General features: G+C 45.1%; 2 protein-coding genes and 1 long non-coding RNA gene across 8 annotated transcripts in view; 2 read left to right on the top strand and 1 right to left on the bottom strand.

Moving 5' to 3' along the window:
- LOC132389307 (zinc finger protein 234-like) overlaps positions 1–21,098 on the bottom strand; it is a 39,022-nt gene that overhangs the window by 16,839 nt on the left and 1,085 nt on the right. For 3 of the 4 annotated variants that reach the window (XM_059961824.1, XM_059961825.1, XM_059961826.1), the window contains exons 2-4: positions 12,283–12,767; positions 5,501–5,565; positions 4,483–4,582 (exon numbers count right to left, since the gene is read on the bottom strand). The gene's annotated coding sequence lies outside the window, so the exon portion shown is untranslated. The remainder of the gene's footprint in view (positions 1–4,482; positions 4,583–5,500; positions 5,566–12,282; positions 12,768–21,098) is intronic. The other variant, XM_059961827.1, reaches the window with a different exon arrangement.
- On the top strand, positions 4,824–11,154 carry LOC132389308 (uncharacterized). Of its 2 annotated transcripts, none has more exons than XR_009510480.1 (3): positions 4,824–4,938; positions 5,438–5,578; positions 5,693–11,154. It is a non-coding gene; the product is annotated as an uncharacterized LOC132389308 (long non-coding RNA). The 2 variants fall into 2 exon arrangements; XR_009510479.1 differs by lacking the exon at positions 4,824–4,938 and adding an exon at positions 4,949–5,213.
- Positions 12,778–16,328, top strand: LOC132389306 (uncharacterized). Of its 2 annotated transcripts, none has more exons than XR_009510478.1 (2): positions 12,778–15,946; positions 16,225–16,328. XR_009510478.1 is itself a non-coding variant. In XM_059961823.1 (2 exons), exon 2 carries the CDS (start codon positions 13,924–13,926, stop codon positions 15,511–15,513), a length of 1,590 nt encoding a protein of 529 aa, XP_059817806.1. In that variant the 5' UTR covers positions 12,778–13,478; positions 13,757–13,923; the 3' UTR covers positions 15,514–16,316. The 2 variants fall into 2 exon arrangements, 1 of the variants encoding a protein (XP_059817806.1); XM_059961823.1 differs by having other exon boundaries at positions 12,778–13,478; positions 13,757–16,316.

The raw sequence follows: 21,098 nt of genomic DNA, 5'->3' as shown, positions 1-21,098 counted from the left end.
CTCTCTCTCTCTCTCTCTCTCTCTCTCTCTCTCTCTCTCTCTCTCTCTCTCTCTCTCTCTCTCTCTCTCTCTCTCTCTCTCTCTCTCTCTCCTCTCTCTCTCTCTCTCTCTCTCTCTCTCTCTCTCTCTCTCTCTCTCTCTCACTCTCTCTCTCTCTCTCTCTCTCTCTCTCTCTCTCTCTCTCTCTCTCTCTCTCTCTCTCTCTCTCTCTCTCTCTCTCTCTCTCTCTCTCTCTCTCTCTCTCTCTCTCTCTCTCTCTCTCTCTCTCTCTCTCCAACGATTACAATACAACAACCATAACTACATCAGTACTCATGAACTGAACTGAACTTTATACTTTTCTATGACAATTCATTTACCCCTAGACATCAATAGAGTTTGTTTATTATTGCTTATTATTATTCCTACACTTTCAGGCTTATTACTGCTAACTTATTTTATATGTATCTTTGCATTATTGATATGGTTTTGCTTATTTTTATTAATAAACAGCTTTAGTTTGGTACCACCAGACTCCAACGAATTCTTGTTTCTCTGCTGTTTTAAACACCCAGTTACGGGGTATGTAACAAATCTCCCATCACATAGAGTGGTGACTAGTTGCAACCTGTCATCTCAGGGAGGGTGAGAGGGGAAGGGCAGGGGTAGATTTTCATATACTGATATGGCTATCTACATGATGGCAGAATATAGCATCAATTGTAAGACTTGGCAGTGCGGAGGATCAGAAGGATCTTGGGGTCTGAGTCCATAGGACACTCAAAGCTGCTACGCAGGTTGACACTGTGGTTAAGGCGGTATACAGTGTATCGACCTTCATCAATCATGGGATTGAATTCAGGAGCTGAGAGGTAAAGTCGCAACTATATAGGACCCTTGTCACACCCCACTGTGCTCAGTTCTGGTCGCCTCACTACAGGACTGATGTGGAAACCTTCGAAAGGGTGCAGAGATTTACAAGGATGTTGCCTGGATTGGGGAGCATCCTGATGGAAAAATGTTGAGTAAACTGGACCTTTTCTCCTTGGAGCAACAGAGGATGAGAGCTGACCTGACAGAAGCGCATAAGGGAATGAGTGGTATTGATCGTGTGGATAGTCAAGGGCTTTTTCCCAGGGCTGAAATTGTTGCCACAAGAGGACACAGGTTTAAGGTGCTGGGGAGTAGGTACAGAGGAGATGTCAGGGAGATGTCTTTTTCTCAGAGAGTGATGAGCGTGTGGAATGGGCTGCCTGAAACAGTGGAGGAGCCGGATATGATAGGGTCATTCAAGAGACTTTTGGATAGGTACCTGGAGACATCAGAGAAAAAAAAAAGAGAGAAACTAGCTTAGAAAACTAGAGGGCGATTGGTACCCTTAGAAAGTTCTAAGGTCGGGACATGTCAGCACAACTTTGTGGGCCAAAGTGCCTGTATTGTGCTGTTGGTTTTCTTTGTTTCTGTGAATAGATTAAAAATCGTGCAAGAAACAGAAAAACTATATATTTTAAAAGTGAGGTAGTGTTTAGGGGTTCAATGTCCATTTAGCTATTGGATGGCAGAGGAGAAAAAAAACTGTTCCTGAATCACTGAGTGTGTGCCTTCAAGCTTCTGTACCTCTCTATCTGATAGTAACATTAAGAAAAGGGCAAACCCTGGGTGCTGGAAGGCCTTAATAATGGACGCTGCCTTTCTCATCCTCTGGTAATCTTATAAACGTCTATCCAGTCTCACCCCTGCCGGCACGGCTCCGGAGAAAACAAAACAATTTTGTCCAACCTCTCGTTACATCTCATGCCCTCTAATCCAGGCAATATCCTGGTAAACCTCTTCCGCATCCCCTCCAAAGCCCCGACATCCTTCCGAAAATGAGGGCACTCTAGGTGTGGTCTAACTAGTTTTATAAAGCTGCATCACAACTTTCCGACTTTTGAACTCAATGCTTCAACTAATAAAGACAACCAGGCCATTTGCCTTCTTAACCACCGGATCAATCTGTGCAGTCTCTTTCAGGGAGCGATGAACTTGGAGTCTGAGATCCCTCTGATCCTCAACACTGTTCAGGGTTTTGCATTAAACAGTGTACTGTCTTATACATTCGACCTACCGAGCTGCCAAGATGATCATCACTGATCAAATCTCACTGAAATTTTTCAGATCCTGCTGAACTTGATGTCAAGTGCACGTACGGAGAAACACTGACTTGTAATAGCATCACAGGCAAGTACATTCAGAGAACACACGGAACATAAATTATACAACTCTCTGTCAGTAACAATATAGAAACATGTTTTACGTCATCTTGCTAATCGGACCAGAACAATAGGGGCCGGTGGCGCATCACAGACGGTTCGGTGTGAAGGTCTCACAACCCGGACCGACCCCGGCAGACTCTGTGAAGGAAGCGAGGCGAGGCCGCCAGTTCGGGGAAGTTCATCCCCTCCCCCTTCAGGTTTCGCCGATTGCCTTGTGAATCTCTCCCCACCCCACCACCTTTTATTCTCCAGTCCCGCCGAAGGGTTTCGGCCGGTAATGTTGACTATACTCTTTTCCTAGCTATTACCCGGCCGGCTGAGTTCCTCTAGCATTTTGTGCGCGCTGCTCGCAATTCCAGCATTTGCAGAGTTTCTCTTGTTTGAGTTTAATTCACTACCTGACGTCCCGCTCGGGACCAGCTTCAGTACTCAACGAAGGGAAATTGTCGGTGTTGCCCCACAGAGAATAATCCGTTCCTGGATCTCGGCCCCAGGGGGGAGGAACCCTCCCGATCCCGGTCCCTCCGCCGACCCGCTTCCACAAAGAATGAAAAAAACTACACAACCTGGCCTGAGCATGCGCGATCTGTAATAGCGTCATCAGGCAGTGGGCGGGGCCTCAGAAACGAACCCACAGGTGTTGCGGATCCGCGGTGAAACGTGCTCAGACCCACACAGGAAATGTGCTGGTTTCATTTAAATCAGTCTATGCTTATAAACACTAATTTCTATTCACATTCCTCTGGCCTCACTGGACAGGAACACTGACACATCAAGTGAGAAACAGGTGGGACATTCTAACTATCAACAAGATAATAGACAATAGACAATAGCTGCAGAAGTAGACCATTCGGCCCTTCGAGCCTGCACCGCCATATTGAGATCATGGCTAATCAACTACTATCAATACCGGGTTCCTGCCTTGTCCCCATATCCCTTGCTTCCCCTATCCATAAGATACCTATCTAGCCTCTTCTGGAAAGCATCCAGAGAATTGTCCTCAACTACCTTCTGAGGCCGTGCATTCCAGACCCCCACAACTCTCTGGCAGAAGTATTTCCTTAACTCTGTCCTAAATGACCTACCCCTTATTCTCAAACCATGTCATCTGGTACTGGACTCTCCCAGCATCTGGAAAATATATTTCCTGTCTCTATCTTGTCCAATCCCTTAATAATCTTATATGTTTCAATCAGATCCCATCTGAATCTCCTTAATTCCAGCGGGAACAAGCCCAGTCTCTCTAACCTCTCTGCGTAAGCAGTCCAGACATCCCAGGCTGCTCTCGCATCTCAGCCACATGTTCCTCCTCGATCCTCATTTCCTCGATCCCTTTGGTCTCCACACATCTGCCGGCCGCTGTTTTATGTGAGGACAGTCACCAAGTCTTCACCGCCCTCTATGGTGGGGATTTACAGGCATTCACATCCCGCGGACTGGAGACATTTCCCCTCATTTCAGTCCCAGACAGTCCACCCATTTTTCCAAAGACTGGGATCCCTGGTTCAACTGGTAATGATGCTGTGCATTTCAATGTGTTCATCTCTCAGTCCTCGATTCTCTAAATGAAAGGGTTAGCACATTTGATCTTTCTTCATATAATGACCCACCACTCCAGGGGTCAGTCTGGTGAAACTTCTTGCACTCTCTATAACAAATACTCTCTAAAAACTTTGCTAATCCTATATGGAATTAATTTCCATCTTCTGTAGCCCCGTGTTTCGCCAAACGCTCAACTCCCACCCCTGCCACTATTTACAACCCCACTTCCCCCCTCAGCTGGATCCACCTCTTGCCCAGTTCTTGCCCATCCCCACCCCTCACCTCTTTTCTCTGACTACGTCCCGTCCAATCTCAGTCCAGAGGGAGGGTCTTGGCCCGAAATGTTGAAGGCCCATTTCCCTCCACAGATGCTGCCCGACCTACTGAGTTCCTCCGGCAGTTTGTTCTTTGGTCTGTATAACTCGTGTTAGTATGTGGAGCGGGATTTTTCACCGTATTCCAAGTACAATCTCAACAAATCCCACATAATTGTCACTTTGTCCGGACCATTGGCCCCGCTTGCATGGCAACAGTCTGCCGGTGTTTGCCCCCCCCTCCCCCAATGTGGTGAATCCCTCTGCTCACCACCACCGTGGGCTCAGGCATTTCCACATATGAGCACCTCCTGTCCCCACCGGGACAAACATCCTGTCCGCCCCCTCTCACACCATCTTCATCCTTTCAATAAAATTCCCCCTCTCCTCACATTTTATGTCGTGATCCCTCCACGGGGAAGCGGCATCAAGCGATGGATCGTATGGTCTCCTACTCCCTCCTCAGACGCTTCACAAACGCCCCCAACTTTCCTTGGATGGAAATAGATATAAATCAAAAAGCGGGACATTTTCTTTGAAATTTGTTCCGCTTTAACGTGCTGTTCGAGCTGCAGTGGGAGACGGCTCAACCCCTCTCAGCTGGTCCGCCTTCATTACTGGGTGAAACCAGTGATTGACGTCATTTCGCACCAATGGGAATAGCGCAGCTCTGCGGTCAATTCAATTCCTCGGTTGACTGTTCGGGGAGGGGGGGTGGGCGTTGGCTCGTGCTTAATTGCTCAGCCCTGAAACCGAAACAGCTCGAGCTCAGCAGCGCGCGTGACGGGAAGCACCGTGGTCATGACAGCAGATGCAGATATGAGGAGACCCTGGGTGACGTCAGGCGCGTAGGTGCTCCTGTGTGACGTCACGTGAGGGGGGCGCTTCAATTTTAAAACACCTTTCGTTCCGTACGATTTGGAACAACAAAATTAAACTTCGGTTTCAGCACTGAATCCGGTGCTGTGTGACGTAAAGTCCTGGGTCAGGCGGTGCCCAGTTGTTGACTGAGTGGGCAGCGCGGTTTTGTCTCGACTGGAGGCTCCAGGCTCTCCTCAGCCCCGGTTTTCACTTTGCGACCGAGCCCCGACTGTGGAATCAATTCCTTATGGTTCTCCGAGGGGTAAGGGGTGAAGAGGCGGCTCAGTCTGTGTGTGGGTAGAGGTTATGAGTGGAATGTGGGTCCGGGTCCCGAGACGAATTTAGTCGTAAACAAGGGAGGATCTCGTGAATTGGATCAGACAGCTTAGCTCGCATGTCCTTTCAGGAAACAATTCTCTCTTCATATTAATGACTGTCTAATCTTGCTGCTAAGAAGATTACGTTCTCCAACATTGTGTGTTACAGAGCCCCAGAATCTAGGACAGCCGCCATGGGCTGCGAGTGCAGATAGGGTAAGATGTCACTGACCTGTGCATCAGAGAAAGTCACGGGTTTGTCCAGTCTCCTGTGATATCTGCTGGCACATCGGGAGTCTGAAATGGAAAGGTAAGAGAGAAGGGGCTGAGGAGAGAGTTTTAACAGGGGAACCTGTTCAAGGGTGGAGGGATACCGGAGCTGACTAATAGATCGTTTTGATTTTTTTTGTGTGTAACCTCACAGGTGGTGACTGAGGAAGAAGCTTGTTGACGGAGGATACCCAGAGGCGAGTAGGTCAGATACAGAATCAGGAATTGAACTGAATTGAATTGACTTTATTTCTTACATCCAAGAAGAGTAAAAATCTTTACGTTACGTTTCCATCGAAATGTGCAATCTTAGTAATTTATAATAGTTTATAATAAATAAAACCGACAATGTAATATAGAGTACACTCAAATCAGTGTCAGTTCATCAGTCTGATGTCCTGGTGGAAGAAGCTGTCCCAGAGCCTGTTGGTCCTGCCTTTTATGTTGCGGTTCCGCTTACTGGATGGTGGTAGCTGGATTAGTGACAGTGATGTGATTTCCTGTGTCAAGGGTATTGACAATCGACTGAAGTGAGGAATTTGTGTGGAGATGCTGCTTCCCTGGAGGTGGAGGAAAGAGGACACACCAACAGGAGGACCAGCGGCGGGAAGGCACGATTTGTCAGGTCTGACGACGAGCTGAATGTGCCATAACCTTCAGACTGTATCAGAGAACCATTCTGTGGGTATTTAAAATGTCAGAAGCAGGGGCAGGCGTTGTGTGTCCATCAGACACTCAGTGAAATGGTTCATCTTACAATGTGCAGGGATGAAAGCAGTGTTTAGGGGCAGATTTAATCACTGATTCTGTCACAGTGAGAGGGTTAGTTTTGCTGTAAGGAAGCAATATTAATGGAAGAAGACACAGGAACTTCATCAATTGCCAGTTGATCAGCAGAAGTGACCAATCTATGTTAACTTGAGAGAAACAGATACTTGCAGTGACGACAAAGGGGTGCAATCTGGTTTATTTCAGGTTGGACAGGGGTGTGGAGTTTTGAAACCAATCCCTTCTGATGCCACGATTGTTAATTTAGTGTATCCAGAGTTGAGGGTCACACAGCACGGAAACAGACCTTTGGACGGCCATACCTGTCCTGACCATCCACTCACTGTCTACACTGGTACCATTTATCAGCACTTGGTTCATAGCCAACTGTACCTCAGCAGTTTCAATGCTCATCAACTTTGTAAATATTGTGAAGGGACCTGCCTCCATCACCACCTCGGACAGTGTGTTCCAGATTTCAACTACCCTCTGAGTGAAAAATCTCTTCCTCAGATCCGTCGAAACCTCTTCATCCTCTGCTTACATCTATGCTCTCTGAGCTGTGACACCTCTGTCCCAGGATCGAGGCCAATATGGGCATCAGTGAGGCCTTTGCTAAGGTTCAGCACGGTAAGTTGCTGTGGAAAGTCAGATCACATGGGATCCAGGGAGAACTGGATGCACAGTTGTCTTGATGGTAGTAAGCAGAGAGTTTATTGGACTCAGGGCCCAGACTAGTGAGGTTCCCCAGAGTTACAGCCATTGCTTTCATTATTCATTGATATTTAATTATATTTGCATTTTCACAGTTAGTTGAATTCTATGCTCTACTTGATCTTTCATTGTGCCATCCAGTTACTATTCTATAGATTTGCAAAGTGTTCCTTTAGGGAAGAAAAAAATCTCAGGGTCATATGTGGTAACAAATGTGTACTCTGATAACAAGATATACTTTGAACTTTGAACATTGCTACTTGTCATCTGGATCAAGAATTAGGTTGAGGACGTACAGGGCATGGATAGTAGGTTTATAGCCAGTAGATACAAACAATTAGTTTTTCTGAAAGATATTAAGTATAAATTCTCAGCTCTGTTTCCCTCTCCGCACTTGACCACCCCCTGCCCTTACTGTCTGCCCTGTCACCCTGACATTGGACATAAGTTCAGGGTGAAAGTGAATTATTTTTGGGGAACCTGACGGGGAATTCTTCACTCACAGTTTGGTGAGAGCGGAATGAGCTGCCAGTGGAAGTGTTGGATGTGGGTTCGATTTAGACACAAGAGAGAAATCTGAGTGAGGACATGGATGGTAGGTGTATGGAGGCTCTGGGGCAGGTAGTTGGAACCAGGCAGTAAAAATAAAAGCAGGTCAGCATTGATGAGAAGGGTCAAAGGGCCTGTTTTGGTACTGCTGGGGTTTGTGACTCTTATAATATTCTGATCCGTAATTTCCACTGTCAGTGTTTTGCTGCTAATGACTGAACCCAGAAATTTACACAAAAGAATTGAAAGACATTTAACTGGCTACAGTAAGCGCTTACATGCTATGACACTCGCTAAAGTGGGTGTTACTAAGTACTGACCATGCAGGCTGCCCAAACATTTGCTTCTGGCCCTTTTTCTTTTTTGATATTTTGAAATTGTAAAAGATGGAAATTAAAAAAAAAACATCCTTGCTTAAACCATTAAAGAAATGTCTCATCTTTAACTTTATGCCTTTTGGAAATCAGGTCATCTTTTACTCGTTTAGCTATTCACAGTAAAAGAAATTTTGACCATGGGTGCTCAAACTTCTGCATGCCAGTGTATATATCCTGTTCCTTCCAAATTACTTCCAGAAATTCCAGCCATTGCTGCTCTGTTTTCATCCTTGCCTGTGTTCTTCTCAAATCAATTTTGACCATATATTCTCTCAAGTCTCTCTAATTCTCTTTATTCCACATCAGACTTTAACTTCTACTTCTCTGATGTCAGGGTGAATTTGATCACATTACGATCACTTGCCCCTTAGTGTTCTTTGAACTTAAGAGACCTAATAATTTTTGGATCATGACAACACCCAATCCAGAATAACTGATCCCCAAGTGGGCTCAACCACGAGCTGTTCTAAAAAAGCATCCTATAGGCATTCTGGGAGTTCCTCCTCTTGAGACCAACACCATCCTAATTTTCCTTATCACTTGCATGACAGCCCCTGTTGTACCGTTGCCCTTTTGGCACACATTTTCTATCTCCCATTGTAACTTGTGGACCACATCCTTACTACTGTTTGGAGGTCTCTATACAATTCCCATTAGGGATCTTTTTTTTTATGTTTCCAGTTCCTTTATTCTACCCACAGATTCTACACCTTCCAACCCTATGCCAATATTAAATTTTACCAACACAGCCACACAACCCCACTACCAGCTTGTTCTTTCAAGATACATAATTAACTGTGAAACAAGACGACCTGCAGATGCTAGAAATCTAGAGAACTACACACAAAGTGTTGGAGGAACTCAGCATGTCAGGCAACATCTATGGATGGGAATCAACATTTTGGGCCAAGACAGTTTATCGAGACTCTTGATACCCACGTATCTGGAATATCAACAAGCAAGTAGTGCGAAATAGAGAAAGCCTTTGACAGAATTTAGTTCAAGACTTAAAAATCTTGGCAAACAGAGCTCAATAGTTAACAAATACAACAAAGGTAATAAACACTTTCATCAATACCGACACTGACATTTTTTAATAAAAACATCTTGGCCCAATTTCAATCAGTAGAGTTTACAAAGATAAATAAGAACTTTAGAAAAGTCTATTCACACTCAGACACCAGTGAATCTGCAGATGCTGGAAATAAATAAAAGCACAAAATGCTGGCAGAACTCAGCAGGCCAGACAGCATCTATGGGAGGAGGTAGTGACAATGATTCGGGCTGAACCCCTTCACCAGGAGTGACACATTCAGGTTAACACCACCTTGGATACAAGGAGGAAGAAGAAAAACACACATGAAAAAAAGTCAGACAACAGTCAGGTAAAACTTCTAAGTATATACTTTCATCAAAAATGAACAGGATTTAGCACTCCATGTGTGTATATGCAATCATGATAAGAAATACAGACCAGAAAACTTCAATGAGAGGCCAAATCAGAAAAATAAATCATCACTCTGGAAGAAAACATTAAACAGTGGAATGAGTATGACCCTCCATGGGAGACATCTCAACGATCTGAGCAGATGAGATGGTGACAAGGAAGCACCATGCACCTGACTGAGAGTTGGAGACCTCTTCACAGAAACCCAAGGGTTTCTTGCAGAAATACAGGGCAAGGTGGTTAACAAAAGGAAAAAAAAACAAAAATACATGACATAAAAACAAACAAGGCAGTAAGTGCAGAAAATGACAAGAGAAACCAGACACAATCCAACACATTCCAGGATCCCGCAGCAGTTTAACTCAATCTGATTACCTACAAAGGTACAATCAAGTGGCAAATATCATTCATCAAAATCTTGCTTTAAAATACAAACTCATCAATGCCCACCATAACTTAATAAAGGCACCATGAATTCAAGCCTGACCCAGTTTTAGAGTCAAGATCTTACAAACGTTTGTACAAATTATTTGATAATCAATACATTATTTCAGAGAGGATAATCCATGATAACCATCTGGATATAATATTACTGGATAAACAAGCAGGAACAAATCCCTCAATGGATAAAACCATTCCCAACACACATGTACCTCAACCAGTGGAGAACCTCACCACAGGCATTGTTTGTGTCATCAGTCAATCGAATGATTGTCTCTGTCAATCAGCTTCCAAATGTTGCTACTCTGACATTTGTTGCCACACCCCACTGCTGATTCCCTTCTCCTCATCATAAGTTCTTAACCCGACCATCGTCCAGAGCCCCAAATTCTGCCCTGTGCAGACCCACCTCTGGTATCTGACCCTGCTAAGTTAAACATCCAACTGATGGTTTCCCATTGTGTTTTCGGCCTTTAGGGGACAGTGATGTTCTCTAAAAACCCTTTAGCAGCAGGGAAAATGATCCATTATGTGGAAATTAGTCGTGATTATGGAGATTAACAACCAATGTCATTCTTCCTCAGCCCAGAGATTTGAGGGGTGAAGAACATCTCAGACAGAACTGCAATCAGCTCGACTTCTTCAGTCTGCAGAAAATTCAAGCAAAACGTTTTCACCCACAGATGATGACTGTTTGGAACCCATCACCAGAGGGAGAGTGAGAGATGAGCAATGGGGGGGGGGGGGGTGGGATTTAAATAGACTGTCATGGAAATGAATAACTGGCAGGGTCCAGCTGGCCTGAGTTGACTCTCTACTGTACACTAGGCGTGTTATAAATGCACTAAGTACCAGAGACAGAGTTTAAAATAGAACTGATTTATTTGTCTCAGATCCAGTTTCATTAAAGGTGACTAGGCAGCAGTAGAAACTCCTCCCATGCCCAGTGACCAGGGTGCAGAACTGTGTGTGGTGAATAGCAGCAATAATTGCAGAGTTCAGCACCGACAGTCACTCTCGAAATTGCATTCTGCAACAATGATGGACAAATATCCAGCATGCAGCTTATTGAAACTTTCTCCCCAGTGTGAACCCGGTACTGTGTCACAAGGTTAGATTACTGAGTGAATCCCTTCCCACATTCACAGCAGGTGAACGGCCTCTCCACAGTGTGAACCCAATGATGCACATTTGATGGAGATGGCTGAGAAAACACTTCCCAACGTCTCAGCAGGTGATCGGCCTTTACCCGAAGTGAACTTGCTGGTGTCTTTGTAGATTGGATGACTGAGTGAATCCCTTCCCACGTTCTGAGCAGGTGAACGGTCTCTACCCACTGTGAACTCGCTGGTGTGCCAGCAGATGAGATGACTGAGTGAATCCCTTCCCACATTCACAGCAGATGAACGGCCTCTCCCCAGTGTGAACTCGCTGATGTGCTAATAGTGAGGATGACCGAGTGAATCCCTTCCCACATTCACAGCAGGTGAACGGCTTCTCCCCAGTGTGAACTGACTGGTGTCTCTGTAGGTTGGATGACTGAGTGAATCCCTTCCCACATTCTGAGCAGGTGAACGGCCACACCCCACTGTGAACTGACTGGTGTACCAGTAGTTCAGATGACTGAGTGAATCCTTTCCCACATTCTGTGCAGGTGAATGGCCACTCCCCAGTGTGAACTGACTGGTGTGCCAATAGTGAGGATGACCGACTGAATCCCTTCCCACAGTCTGAGCAGGTGAACTGCTTCACCCCAGTGTGAAATTGCTGGTGTCTATGAAAGTTGGATGATTGATGGAATCCCTTCCCACAGACTGAGCAGGTAAACGGCCTCTCGCCAGTGTGAACTCGCTGGTGTATCTGTAGATCAGATGACCGAGCGAATCCCTTCCCACATTCACAGCAGGTGAATGGCCTCTCCCCGGTGTGAACTCGCCCGTGTGTCAGCAGATCAGATGACCGAGTGAATCCCTTCCCACAGTCTGAGCAGGTGAATGGCCACTCCCCACTGTGAACTGACTGGTGTGCCAGTAGTTTGGATAACTGTGTGAATCCCTTCCCACATTCTGAGCAGGTGAACCGCCACTCCCCAGTGTGAACTGACTGGTGTCTCTGTAGGGTGGATGACTGTGTGAATCTCTTCCCACAGTCTGAGCAGGTGAAAGGCTTCTCCCCAGTGTGAACTTGCTGGTGTCTCTGTAGGTGTGATGACTGTGTGAATCTCTTCCCACAGACTGAGCAAGTGAATGGCCTCTCCCTGGTGTGAACTGACTGGTGTCTCTGTAGGGTGGAAGAGTGAGTGAATCTCTTCCCACAATCTGAGCAGGTGAAATCCCTCTCTGCAGTGTGAACTAACCGATGTAGCAGTAGGTGAGATGACCGAGTGAATCTCTTTCCACAGTCTGAGCAGGTGAATGGCCTCTCCCCAGTATGAACTCCTTGATGTACCTTCAACTTAGATGATTCAGAGAATCTCTTCCCGTAGTCCAAGCAGGTGAACGGCCGCTCCCCGGTGTCAACTCGCTGATGAGCCATTAGGTCAGATGACCGAGAGAATCCTTCCCCGCAAATTCAGCAGATGACCAGCCTCTGCCCAGTGTGAACTGACTGGTGTGTCCACAGGTGGGATGACCGACTGAATCCCTTCTCACCCACAGAATAGGTGAATAGCCTTGTCCCAGTGTGAATTTGCTGATGTACCTTCAGTTGTGATGACCAACTGAATCCACTCCCACTGTCTGAGCAAGTGAATGGCCTCTCCCCCGTGTAAAATAACAGGCGTGCCAGTCGGTTAGATGACTGAGTGAATTCCTCCCCACAGTCTGAGCAGGAAGGATTGTTGATTGAATCCCTTGTTGCACTTCTTAAATATCTAGACAAAACTGGTCTGTTGTGTTTGAATTTCCATTAACAAATTCCTTGTCATTTTTAACCTGTAAAAAAGATTTACAAAATCCATCAATGGGTGAAGAACATTTCAGATGAGATCACTTTAGCTGCCAAGGTGTGATCTGATAATCACACTGTTACAGTGAGGTGCAACCCAAGCTGGAGAGAGAAATCATCTTCTAACTGGGCACAGAGCTGGTGTCTGGAATGACCATCAAACTCTCTGATGCCCTTCCTGTCTCTATGAGAATGGGGCATTTCTGTCATCTCCAATCTGTGACCTGGCTCAGTTTGACTGTCTCCATTGGTATTATTCCCTGTTCCCACTGAGCTGCATGGGGGCCTGGCCCCACAGTAAATGAAACACTCACACAAATAGCATTGTTAACCTGCAGCTGGGATTTTCTTTTATGTACTGTTAATTTAAAGTACCACAGTTTAATGCCATGTAAATATCTCCTACTCAGATGCATAGTTGCTCTGCACAGCTGTGCTGTCTTTACGACAGTTATTTAGTTTATAATATTTTCGCTTAGTAATTCATTCAATAGTATTTTCTAGTTAGAATTAGAAGTGTTTAAAGTGTATTCATTGCATGTAAAATATATCGGCATGCGATGACGTCACATCCGGTTTCGCCGCGTCTTGTGGGAAAATACCGGTTTGAAATTAGCGCGAGGGTGGGGGCTTTCCACGAGGCTCACCTGAGCACAAGCAGTTTTGCAGGCATGAGAAATCACAGTGAGAGCAACGCTGTAAGTTAATAGATAATCGATATATTGAACTAAGATGTTAATGCTGATCCTGTTAGAGGTAGCGACGGTAGATAATGTTTATGCTTTCGTTAGTTAAAGAGTCGCGGATAGTTTGCATGGAAGTGTATTTAAAGTAGTCAATGGAGCAGGTAAACTCTCCCTGTATACTGCACCTTAGTGTAATGTAGTTATAGTCACCTTTGCAAGTATTTACACTTGAAATGTGATATTAAGGAAGGAACAAATACTGTATCAATCTTGTATTGTTTTATCAACAGTTTTCACCATATGTTAATGTGAAGAGTGAACAGTAAATGGTTAATCTTACTGCGATCTGGTTCTTATTAACTGTGGTTTATCCGGACGTTAAATTCGGCGTTTCGTTACACCCGAAGGAGAACGTTACAGTGAAAAAGCGGCATTATCAGGTGTTTCAAGTGCTGCAATGTCAGCTCAATCCAGCATCAAGTCGACGCCGCCCAGCGACAAGGGCAGTAAACCGACATCAAGTAAGCCCACCCAGGCGTTATCAGGTGTTCCAAGTGCTGCAATGTCAGCTCGATCTGGGATCAAGTCGATGGCACCCAGCGACAAGGGCAGTAGAACGACATCAAGTAAGTCCGCACAGGCAAGAGCCAAGGCAGAAGCCGCCAAGGTGCGACTGCATTACGCCAAACAAGAAGCAGTTTTGAAAATTAAACTGGCTGCCAGAGAAGCCGAAAGGGCCGCCAGAAAGGCAGAAGCCGCCAAGGTGCTACTGCGTTACGCCAGACAAGAAGCAGTTTTGAAAATGAAACTGGCCACCAGAGAAGCCGAAATCCAGAAAGAAAGGGCCGCCAGAGAAGCCGAAAGGGTCGCCAGACAAAGAGAAGAGGCTGCCAGAGAAGCCGAAATCCAGAAAGAAAGGGCCGCCAGAGAAGCCGAAACCCAGTTGGAAATGGCAAAAATATCGACAGAGTTGCAAGTGCTGCAGCGAGAAAGAGAAGAAGAAGCTGCCATGGCGGAAGCAAAGTACATAGAAGAAGCTGAAGGGTCGCGTGATCTGACCGAAGCAAGATCTACTTTAGAAAGGACCAGACTGGAACGCACAAACGACTATGTACAATCTCAAATAGACAGGCAGGCTCGTCTTCCCTCTCCATACGTATTCGATAACTTCCCCAGCTACGAGGAACCTCAGAGAGTCACGATTGCATCACATCCATACGAGGAAGGAAATTTACCCTCACGGCTCCGTGACGAAGTCAAGAATGAAAGAACCGACAACGCTCCTTCACCCCCACAACAGGACGGCGGGGAGGGAGAGGTTCACTCCAGGACAACAATTGTCAGCTCGAACTGTACAGAAGTTTGCGGTCAAACTCAGTCAAGCCGTTCTTGTTCCGAGATCTGCCTCACTGAGGTGTACCCTAAAGAAGCACAACAAGACATTACCAAGTATAAAGTAACCGACGAGACGCTAGGTCAGTCAGTTTTCGTTCAAACGAAGTATGACAACAAACTTGCACAATCAGCTCAAGATACCATTTCTTTAAAACCCAAAGACACCAAGGTCTTCAGAGATGAAGCAAATAATGGGGTTGCCCCATTGCCAATCAGAGAACCACGCCAGCGCTCACCAGATAACAAAGAGCAGGCAGTCAAACGGTTCACGTCCTTACGGAAAATCTGGAAAAGGAAACCTGAGATACAGCAACGCACCCGATTGGCCCACGAGGTACTGTGCACCCTAATGGCAGAGGTCACAGCCATTATAAACGCACAATCATTCCTACCTGTGTCTTCTGACCCAGAAAACCCCTTTATACTTTCGCCATCAACGCTCCTTATGCAGAAGGCAGGAGCACCTCCTCCACCAGGAGACTTTTCAGACAGGGATCTGTACACAAAGCAATGGAGACAAGTCCAGGCTCTGGCAAATCAGTTCTGGCCTCGCTGGAGACAAAAATATCTACCTTTGTTGCAACAGAGACAAAAGTGGACAGGACCCCACAGGAATCTGGCCAACGGCCAGAATCACTGCTACATTCCCTAGCGAGGATGGACATGTCAGGAAGATCGAATTGAAGACTACCGACCAAGGCGATGTGAAAATTTACCAAGGGCCAGTTACAGAAGTTATTCTACTTCTACCCAATGACTGATTAAGAGACTAAGTTTTGTACTCTGCTCATTGTGACCTTACGAAGGTCAAGCGGGGAGTGTGCTGTCTTTACGACAGTTATTTAGTTTATAATATTTTCGCTTAGTAATTCATTCAATAGTATTTTCTAGTTAGAATTAGAAGTGTTTAAAGTGTATTCATTGCATGTAAAATATATCGGCATGCGATGACGTCACATCCGGTTTCGCCGCGTCTTGTGGGAAAATACCGGTTTGAAATTAGCGCGAGGGTGGGGGCTTTCCACGAGGCTCACCTGAGCACAAGCAGTTTTGCAGGCATGAGAAATCACAGTGAGAGCAACGCTGTAAGTTAATAGATAATCGATATATTGAACTAAGATGTTAATGCTGATCCTGTTAGAGGTAACGACGGTAGATAATGTTTATGCTTTCGTTAGTTAAAGAGTCGCGGATAGTTTGCATGGAAGTGTATTTAAAGTAGTCAATGGAGCAGGTAAACTCTCCCTGTATACTGCACCTTAGTGTAATGTAGTTATAGTCACCTTTGCAAGTATTTACACTTGAAATGTGATATTAAGGAAGGAACAAATACTGTATCAATCTTGTATTGTTTTATCAACAGTTTTCACCATATGTTAATGTGAAGAGTGAACAGTAAATGGTTAATCTTACTGCGATCTGGTTCTTATTAACTGTGGTTTATCCGGACGTTAAATTCGGCGTTTCGTTACACCCAAAGGAGAACGTTACAACAGCTGTTAAAATACTAATATTTGCTCTAATTCCTTATTTCAGGTTCTTGTCACAGTCATAGAAAAGTACATCACAGAAACAGACTTCTTGGCCCATCTAGTTTGTGTTGAACTATTTAAACTGTCTACTCCCATCCAGGTACCTATACAAACCTCTTAAATGTTTAAATCGAGCTTGCCTGCACCAGTTGGGTTGTTGGCTCATTCCACACCCAGATGACGATCTGTGTGAAGAAGTTTCTCCTCATGTTCCCCTTAATGTTTCACCTTTCACCCAAAACCTATGGCCTCCAGTTGTAGTCCCAACCCATCTCAGTGGTAAAAGCCAGCTTGTATTTACCCGATCTATACCCCTCATAATTTTGGTATACCTTTATCAAATCTCCCCTCAATCTTCTCCATTACAAGGAATAAAGCTCAGACCTGTTCAATCGCTCCTTATGGCCCAAGTTCTCCAGACCTGACAACAGCCTTCTGAATTTTCTCTGAACTCTTTCAGCCTCTTTTACTTTCCTGTAGATTGGTGACCAAAACTGCACACAACACTCCAAATTAGGCCTCACCAATGTCAACATAACATCCATCTACTGTACTCTGTACTTTGGTTTATGAAGGCCAAAGTGGCAAATCTTTCTTTCTATTCCCATTGAACTGTGACACCATTTTCAGTGAATTATGGACCTGTATTCCCAAATCACTTTTGTCTCGAGCACTCCTCAGAGCCCGACCAGTCACTGTGTAAGACATAGGTTCTACCAAATACAACACTTCCCTCTTGTCTCCAATAAATTCCATTTTCCGTTTCTCAACCCATTTTTCCAGCTAGTCCAGATCACACGGCAAGCCATGACAGTCTTCCTCGCTGTCCACTACACCTCCAGTCTTGGTGTCATCCACAAATTTGCTGATTCAGTTAACCATGTTATCATCCAGATTACTGATATAGATGACAAAAACAACAGATCCAGCAGTGATCCCTATGACACACCACTAGACACAGGCCTCTGGTCAGACAGGCAACCATCTGCAACCACACTCTGGCTTCTCCCAAAGACAGTGTCTCATCCAGTTTACTATCTCATCCTGAAAGCTGAGTAACTGAACCTTTCTGACCCACCCCCATGTACGACTTTGCTGAAGTCCATGTAGACAACATCCATTGCCTTGTCTTCATCCACTTTCCTGTTAAGTTCCTCGAGAGACTCTATAAGACTGGTTAGACATGACCTACCATGCACAACCCCATGCTGCCTATACTTAATCAGTCCACATCTATCCAAATACTTATACATCTGGTTCCTGCGCATACGTTCCAATAACTTTCCCACCACTGATGACAAGCTCACCAATGTACAATTTTCTTGTTCATTTTTAGAGCCATTCTTGAACAGCGGAACAACATTGACTGTCCTCCAATCCTCCAGTACCTCACCTGTCACTGATGATGATTTAAATATCTGTGCTTGGGACCCGACAATTTCTGCACATCCTCCACGGAGTCCCAGGGAACAACTTGTCAGACCCTGGGGATTTAGCCATGCTAATTTGCCTTCGGACAACAAACATCTCCACCTCTGTAATCTGTACAGGGTCCATGAAGTTCATGCTGCTTTGCCTCAATTCTATACTCTGTGACCATCTCCTGAGTAAATACGGATGCAAAAAAAATTTTTTAAATCTCCCCCATATATTTTGTCTCCTCATATGGATTACCATTCTGATCTTCTATAGCATTATTTTTTTTTTTGCTTGCAATCTTTTTGCTCTTAACATATCTGCAGAATCCCTGAGGATTCCCCTTCAGGTTCTCTGATGGGTCAACCTCATGCCTTCTTTTATTTCTTTCATAAGTGTTCAGTTGAATTTCCTGTACTTCATACCCCATTTGTACCTATCTGCCTGAACTTGGTATGCACCTCCTTTTTATTGATCTGGGAGAGGAAAGCCAAAGCGGTGATAGTGCTGCATCGTGGGAGGTGGGTGTAAGGGGAGTGTTTAAACTAAAGTTGCAGGGCAAATGGGAGCCTGAATAACAGAACAGATAGTGGAGGGGTTGTGGAACAGACCTCAGACAAAGTCAGGAATGAAAAACGGTGAGCATGGTGCAGTGAATATGCTGAACACTATATATTTCAATACAAGGAGCAGCGTAGGAAAGGCTGATGTGTTCAGGGATGGATCAACACCTCAAATTCTGACACCAGTATCTGGCACCTGTGGACTGGGACAGGCTGCTTTATGGCAAAGGTGTGCTTGGTCAGTGGGGGTCCTTCAAAGTGAAATTTTGAAAGTACAAAGTGGGTATGTGCTTCTTAGAATAAATGGTACAGATAGAAACTGTAGAGAACCTTGGATTTCAAGAAATATTGAGACCCTGGTGAAGCACAAAACGGAGTTATAAAACAGGGATAGGCAGGTAGGTTCTTCTGGAGTATAAGCAATGCAAGAGAACAAATAAGAAATAAATCAGGATGACTAAAAGAAGGCATGAGGTTGCCATGGCAGAAAAAATGAAGGATAATCCTCAGGGATTCTGGAGATAGATTTATAGCAAAAGGATTGCAAGGCACAAAGTTGGTCCTCTGGAAGACCGGAATGGCAATCCACGTGTGGAACCAAAGCAGATGGGGAGATGTTAAATATCTTTTCATCTCTATTTTCTCAGGAGATGGACACAGGGTCTATGGGAGCGTGGAAAAGGACATGACTTGGCACCCCCTCGGACCCTACAGGAGGCAAGTGCAGAAGTTGTCGGGCCCCTGGCAGAGATAACCAAATCATCCTTGGTGAACCGGGGTTGGTTATTAGAGGATTGTAGGATAGCCAAAGTTATTTCACTGTTCAACATAAAACATTGAAATCCACAGCATATTCCAAGCCATTCAGCCCACAATGTTGTGCCAACCATGCAACTTACTCTAGAAACTGCCTAGAGTTTCCCTAGCGCATAGCCCTCTATTTTACTTTGCTCCATGTACCTGTATAAGAGGATGTTAAAAGACCCTACTGTATCTGCCTCGACCACCGCTACTGGCAGTACATTCCACACACCCACCACTCTCTGTATAAAGACTTACCCCTGACTTTCCCTCGGTATCTATTTCCAAGCCCCCTCCTGTTAGCCATTTCAGCCCTGGGAAAAGCCTCTGAATATCCACACAATCAAAGCCCCTCACCATCTTATTCACCTAAACAAGGCTCTAAGCATAAACAAACAAACTATACATTGTTTTGAGGGTTTGTTGGAAGTATGCAAAATTATGAGGGTACAGATAGGGTAAATGCAAGGAGGTTTTTTCCACTGAGGTTGGGTGTGATGACAACCAGAGGTGATGGGTAAGTGGGGAAGGTGAAAATTTAACGGGAACATGTGGAAAACCTCTTCACTGAATCAATTGTGAGAGTGTGGAATGAGATGCCAGCACACTGGTGCATGTGAGCTCGATTTCACCATTTAAGAGAAGTTTGGATAGGAACCTGGATGGTAGGGGTATGGAGGGCTATTGTCCCAGTGCAGGTCATTGCATCAGACAGCTTAAATGTTTTCAGCATTGTCTCAATGGGACATATGGTCTGTTTCTGCACTGAACTTCTCCAGGTTTCTATGACAGAGAAGCTGGACAAAATTGATTGGAAAGGGAAACCGGTAGGAATGTCGATGGAGCAGCAATGGCTGGAGTTTCGGGGAACAATTCGGGAGCTGCATGGTAGATACATCCCAATGAAGCATTAGAATGGCAGGAGGACAGAACAATGGCTGAAATGAGAAGCCAAAGCCAACATAAAAGCCAAAGAGAGGTTAAATAATTGAGCGAAAAATATTGGGAAGCTTTTACAAACTAACAGGTCTGAACAACATCTGTCTGGTGTCAAGAAAACAACCTCTCCCTCAATGTCGAAAAAACAAAAGAGCTGGTTGTGGATTACAGAAGGAATGGAGACAGGGTAATCCCCTTTGCTGTTGAGAGGGTGAGCAGCTGTACCGACGAAGAAGGGCCCAAAGGATATTGAGGACCCAATTCACCACAACCACAAACTGTTCCTGCTGCTGCCGTCCAGGAAACGGTGCCGCAGCAAAAGGACCAGCAGGCTCCAGGACATCATGTTCCACCAGGCCATCAGTCTGATTAATTGATTTCTATGTTATATAGACTGTCCTAAGTGCAAACTATTTATATGAATTACAGATTGCACATTTAGATGGAGACGTAAACAAAAGATATCTACTCCTCATGTATATGAAGGATGTATGTAATAAAATCAATTCAATTTACCCTTTCCACTATCTGCTCTCTCATTCTGGCTCCCATTCCCCCTACAACTTATTTAAAACAGATCATCCCCACCCCCCGACACTAGCTGTAGTAAGCTTTACCTTCTTGTTCTGTTCCCCTAACTAACGAATCTTCTATCAACCCTTTGAATTACCTCTGCCAGGTAATCCCAAACAGTTTCTAAAGTGGTCTACCTGTTGTTGTGGGGTTGACCACAAGCGTACTCTGTGAGGGCTGTTTAACCTCATTTCCCTTCCTGACTCTCACCCAGTTTCCTGTGTCCTGCACCTTGGGTGTAATACCTCTCTTCATGTTATATTAATCACCTCCTCCAATTCCTGGATGATCCAGAATTCATCCATTTCCAGCTCCAACTCCTTAAGTGCAGGGTTACAAGCTGCAGCTGGATGTGCATCTTGTAGGTGAGGGTGTCAGGAACACTGGAGGTCTCCCCACCTACCCACCAATGT

The sequence above is a fragment of the Hypanus sabinus genome, unplaced genomic scaffold, assembly GCF_030144855.1.
Source record: "Hypanus sabinus isolate sHypSab1 unplaced genomic scaffold, sHypSab1.hap1 scaffold_53, whole genome shotgun sequence".
NCBI classification, from domain to species: Eukaryota; Metazoa; Chordata; class Chondrichthyes; order Myliobatiformes; family Dasyatidae; genus Hypanus; species Hypanus sabinus.
Note: the sequence above shows the minus strand (reverse complement) of the source record. Positions and strands in the feature narration are given on the sequence as shown.

What these genes read in the sequence shown, in the direction of transcription:
- LOC132389306 (XM_059961823.1), top strand. Translation starts at nt 13,924, where the DNA reads ATGTCAGCTCAATCCAGCATCAAGTCGACGCCGCCCAGCGACAAGGGC.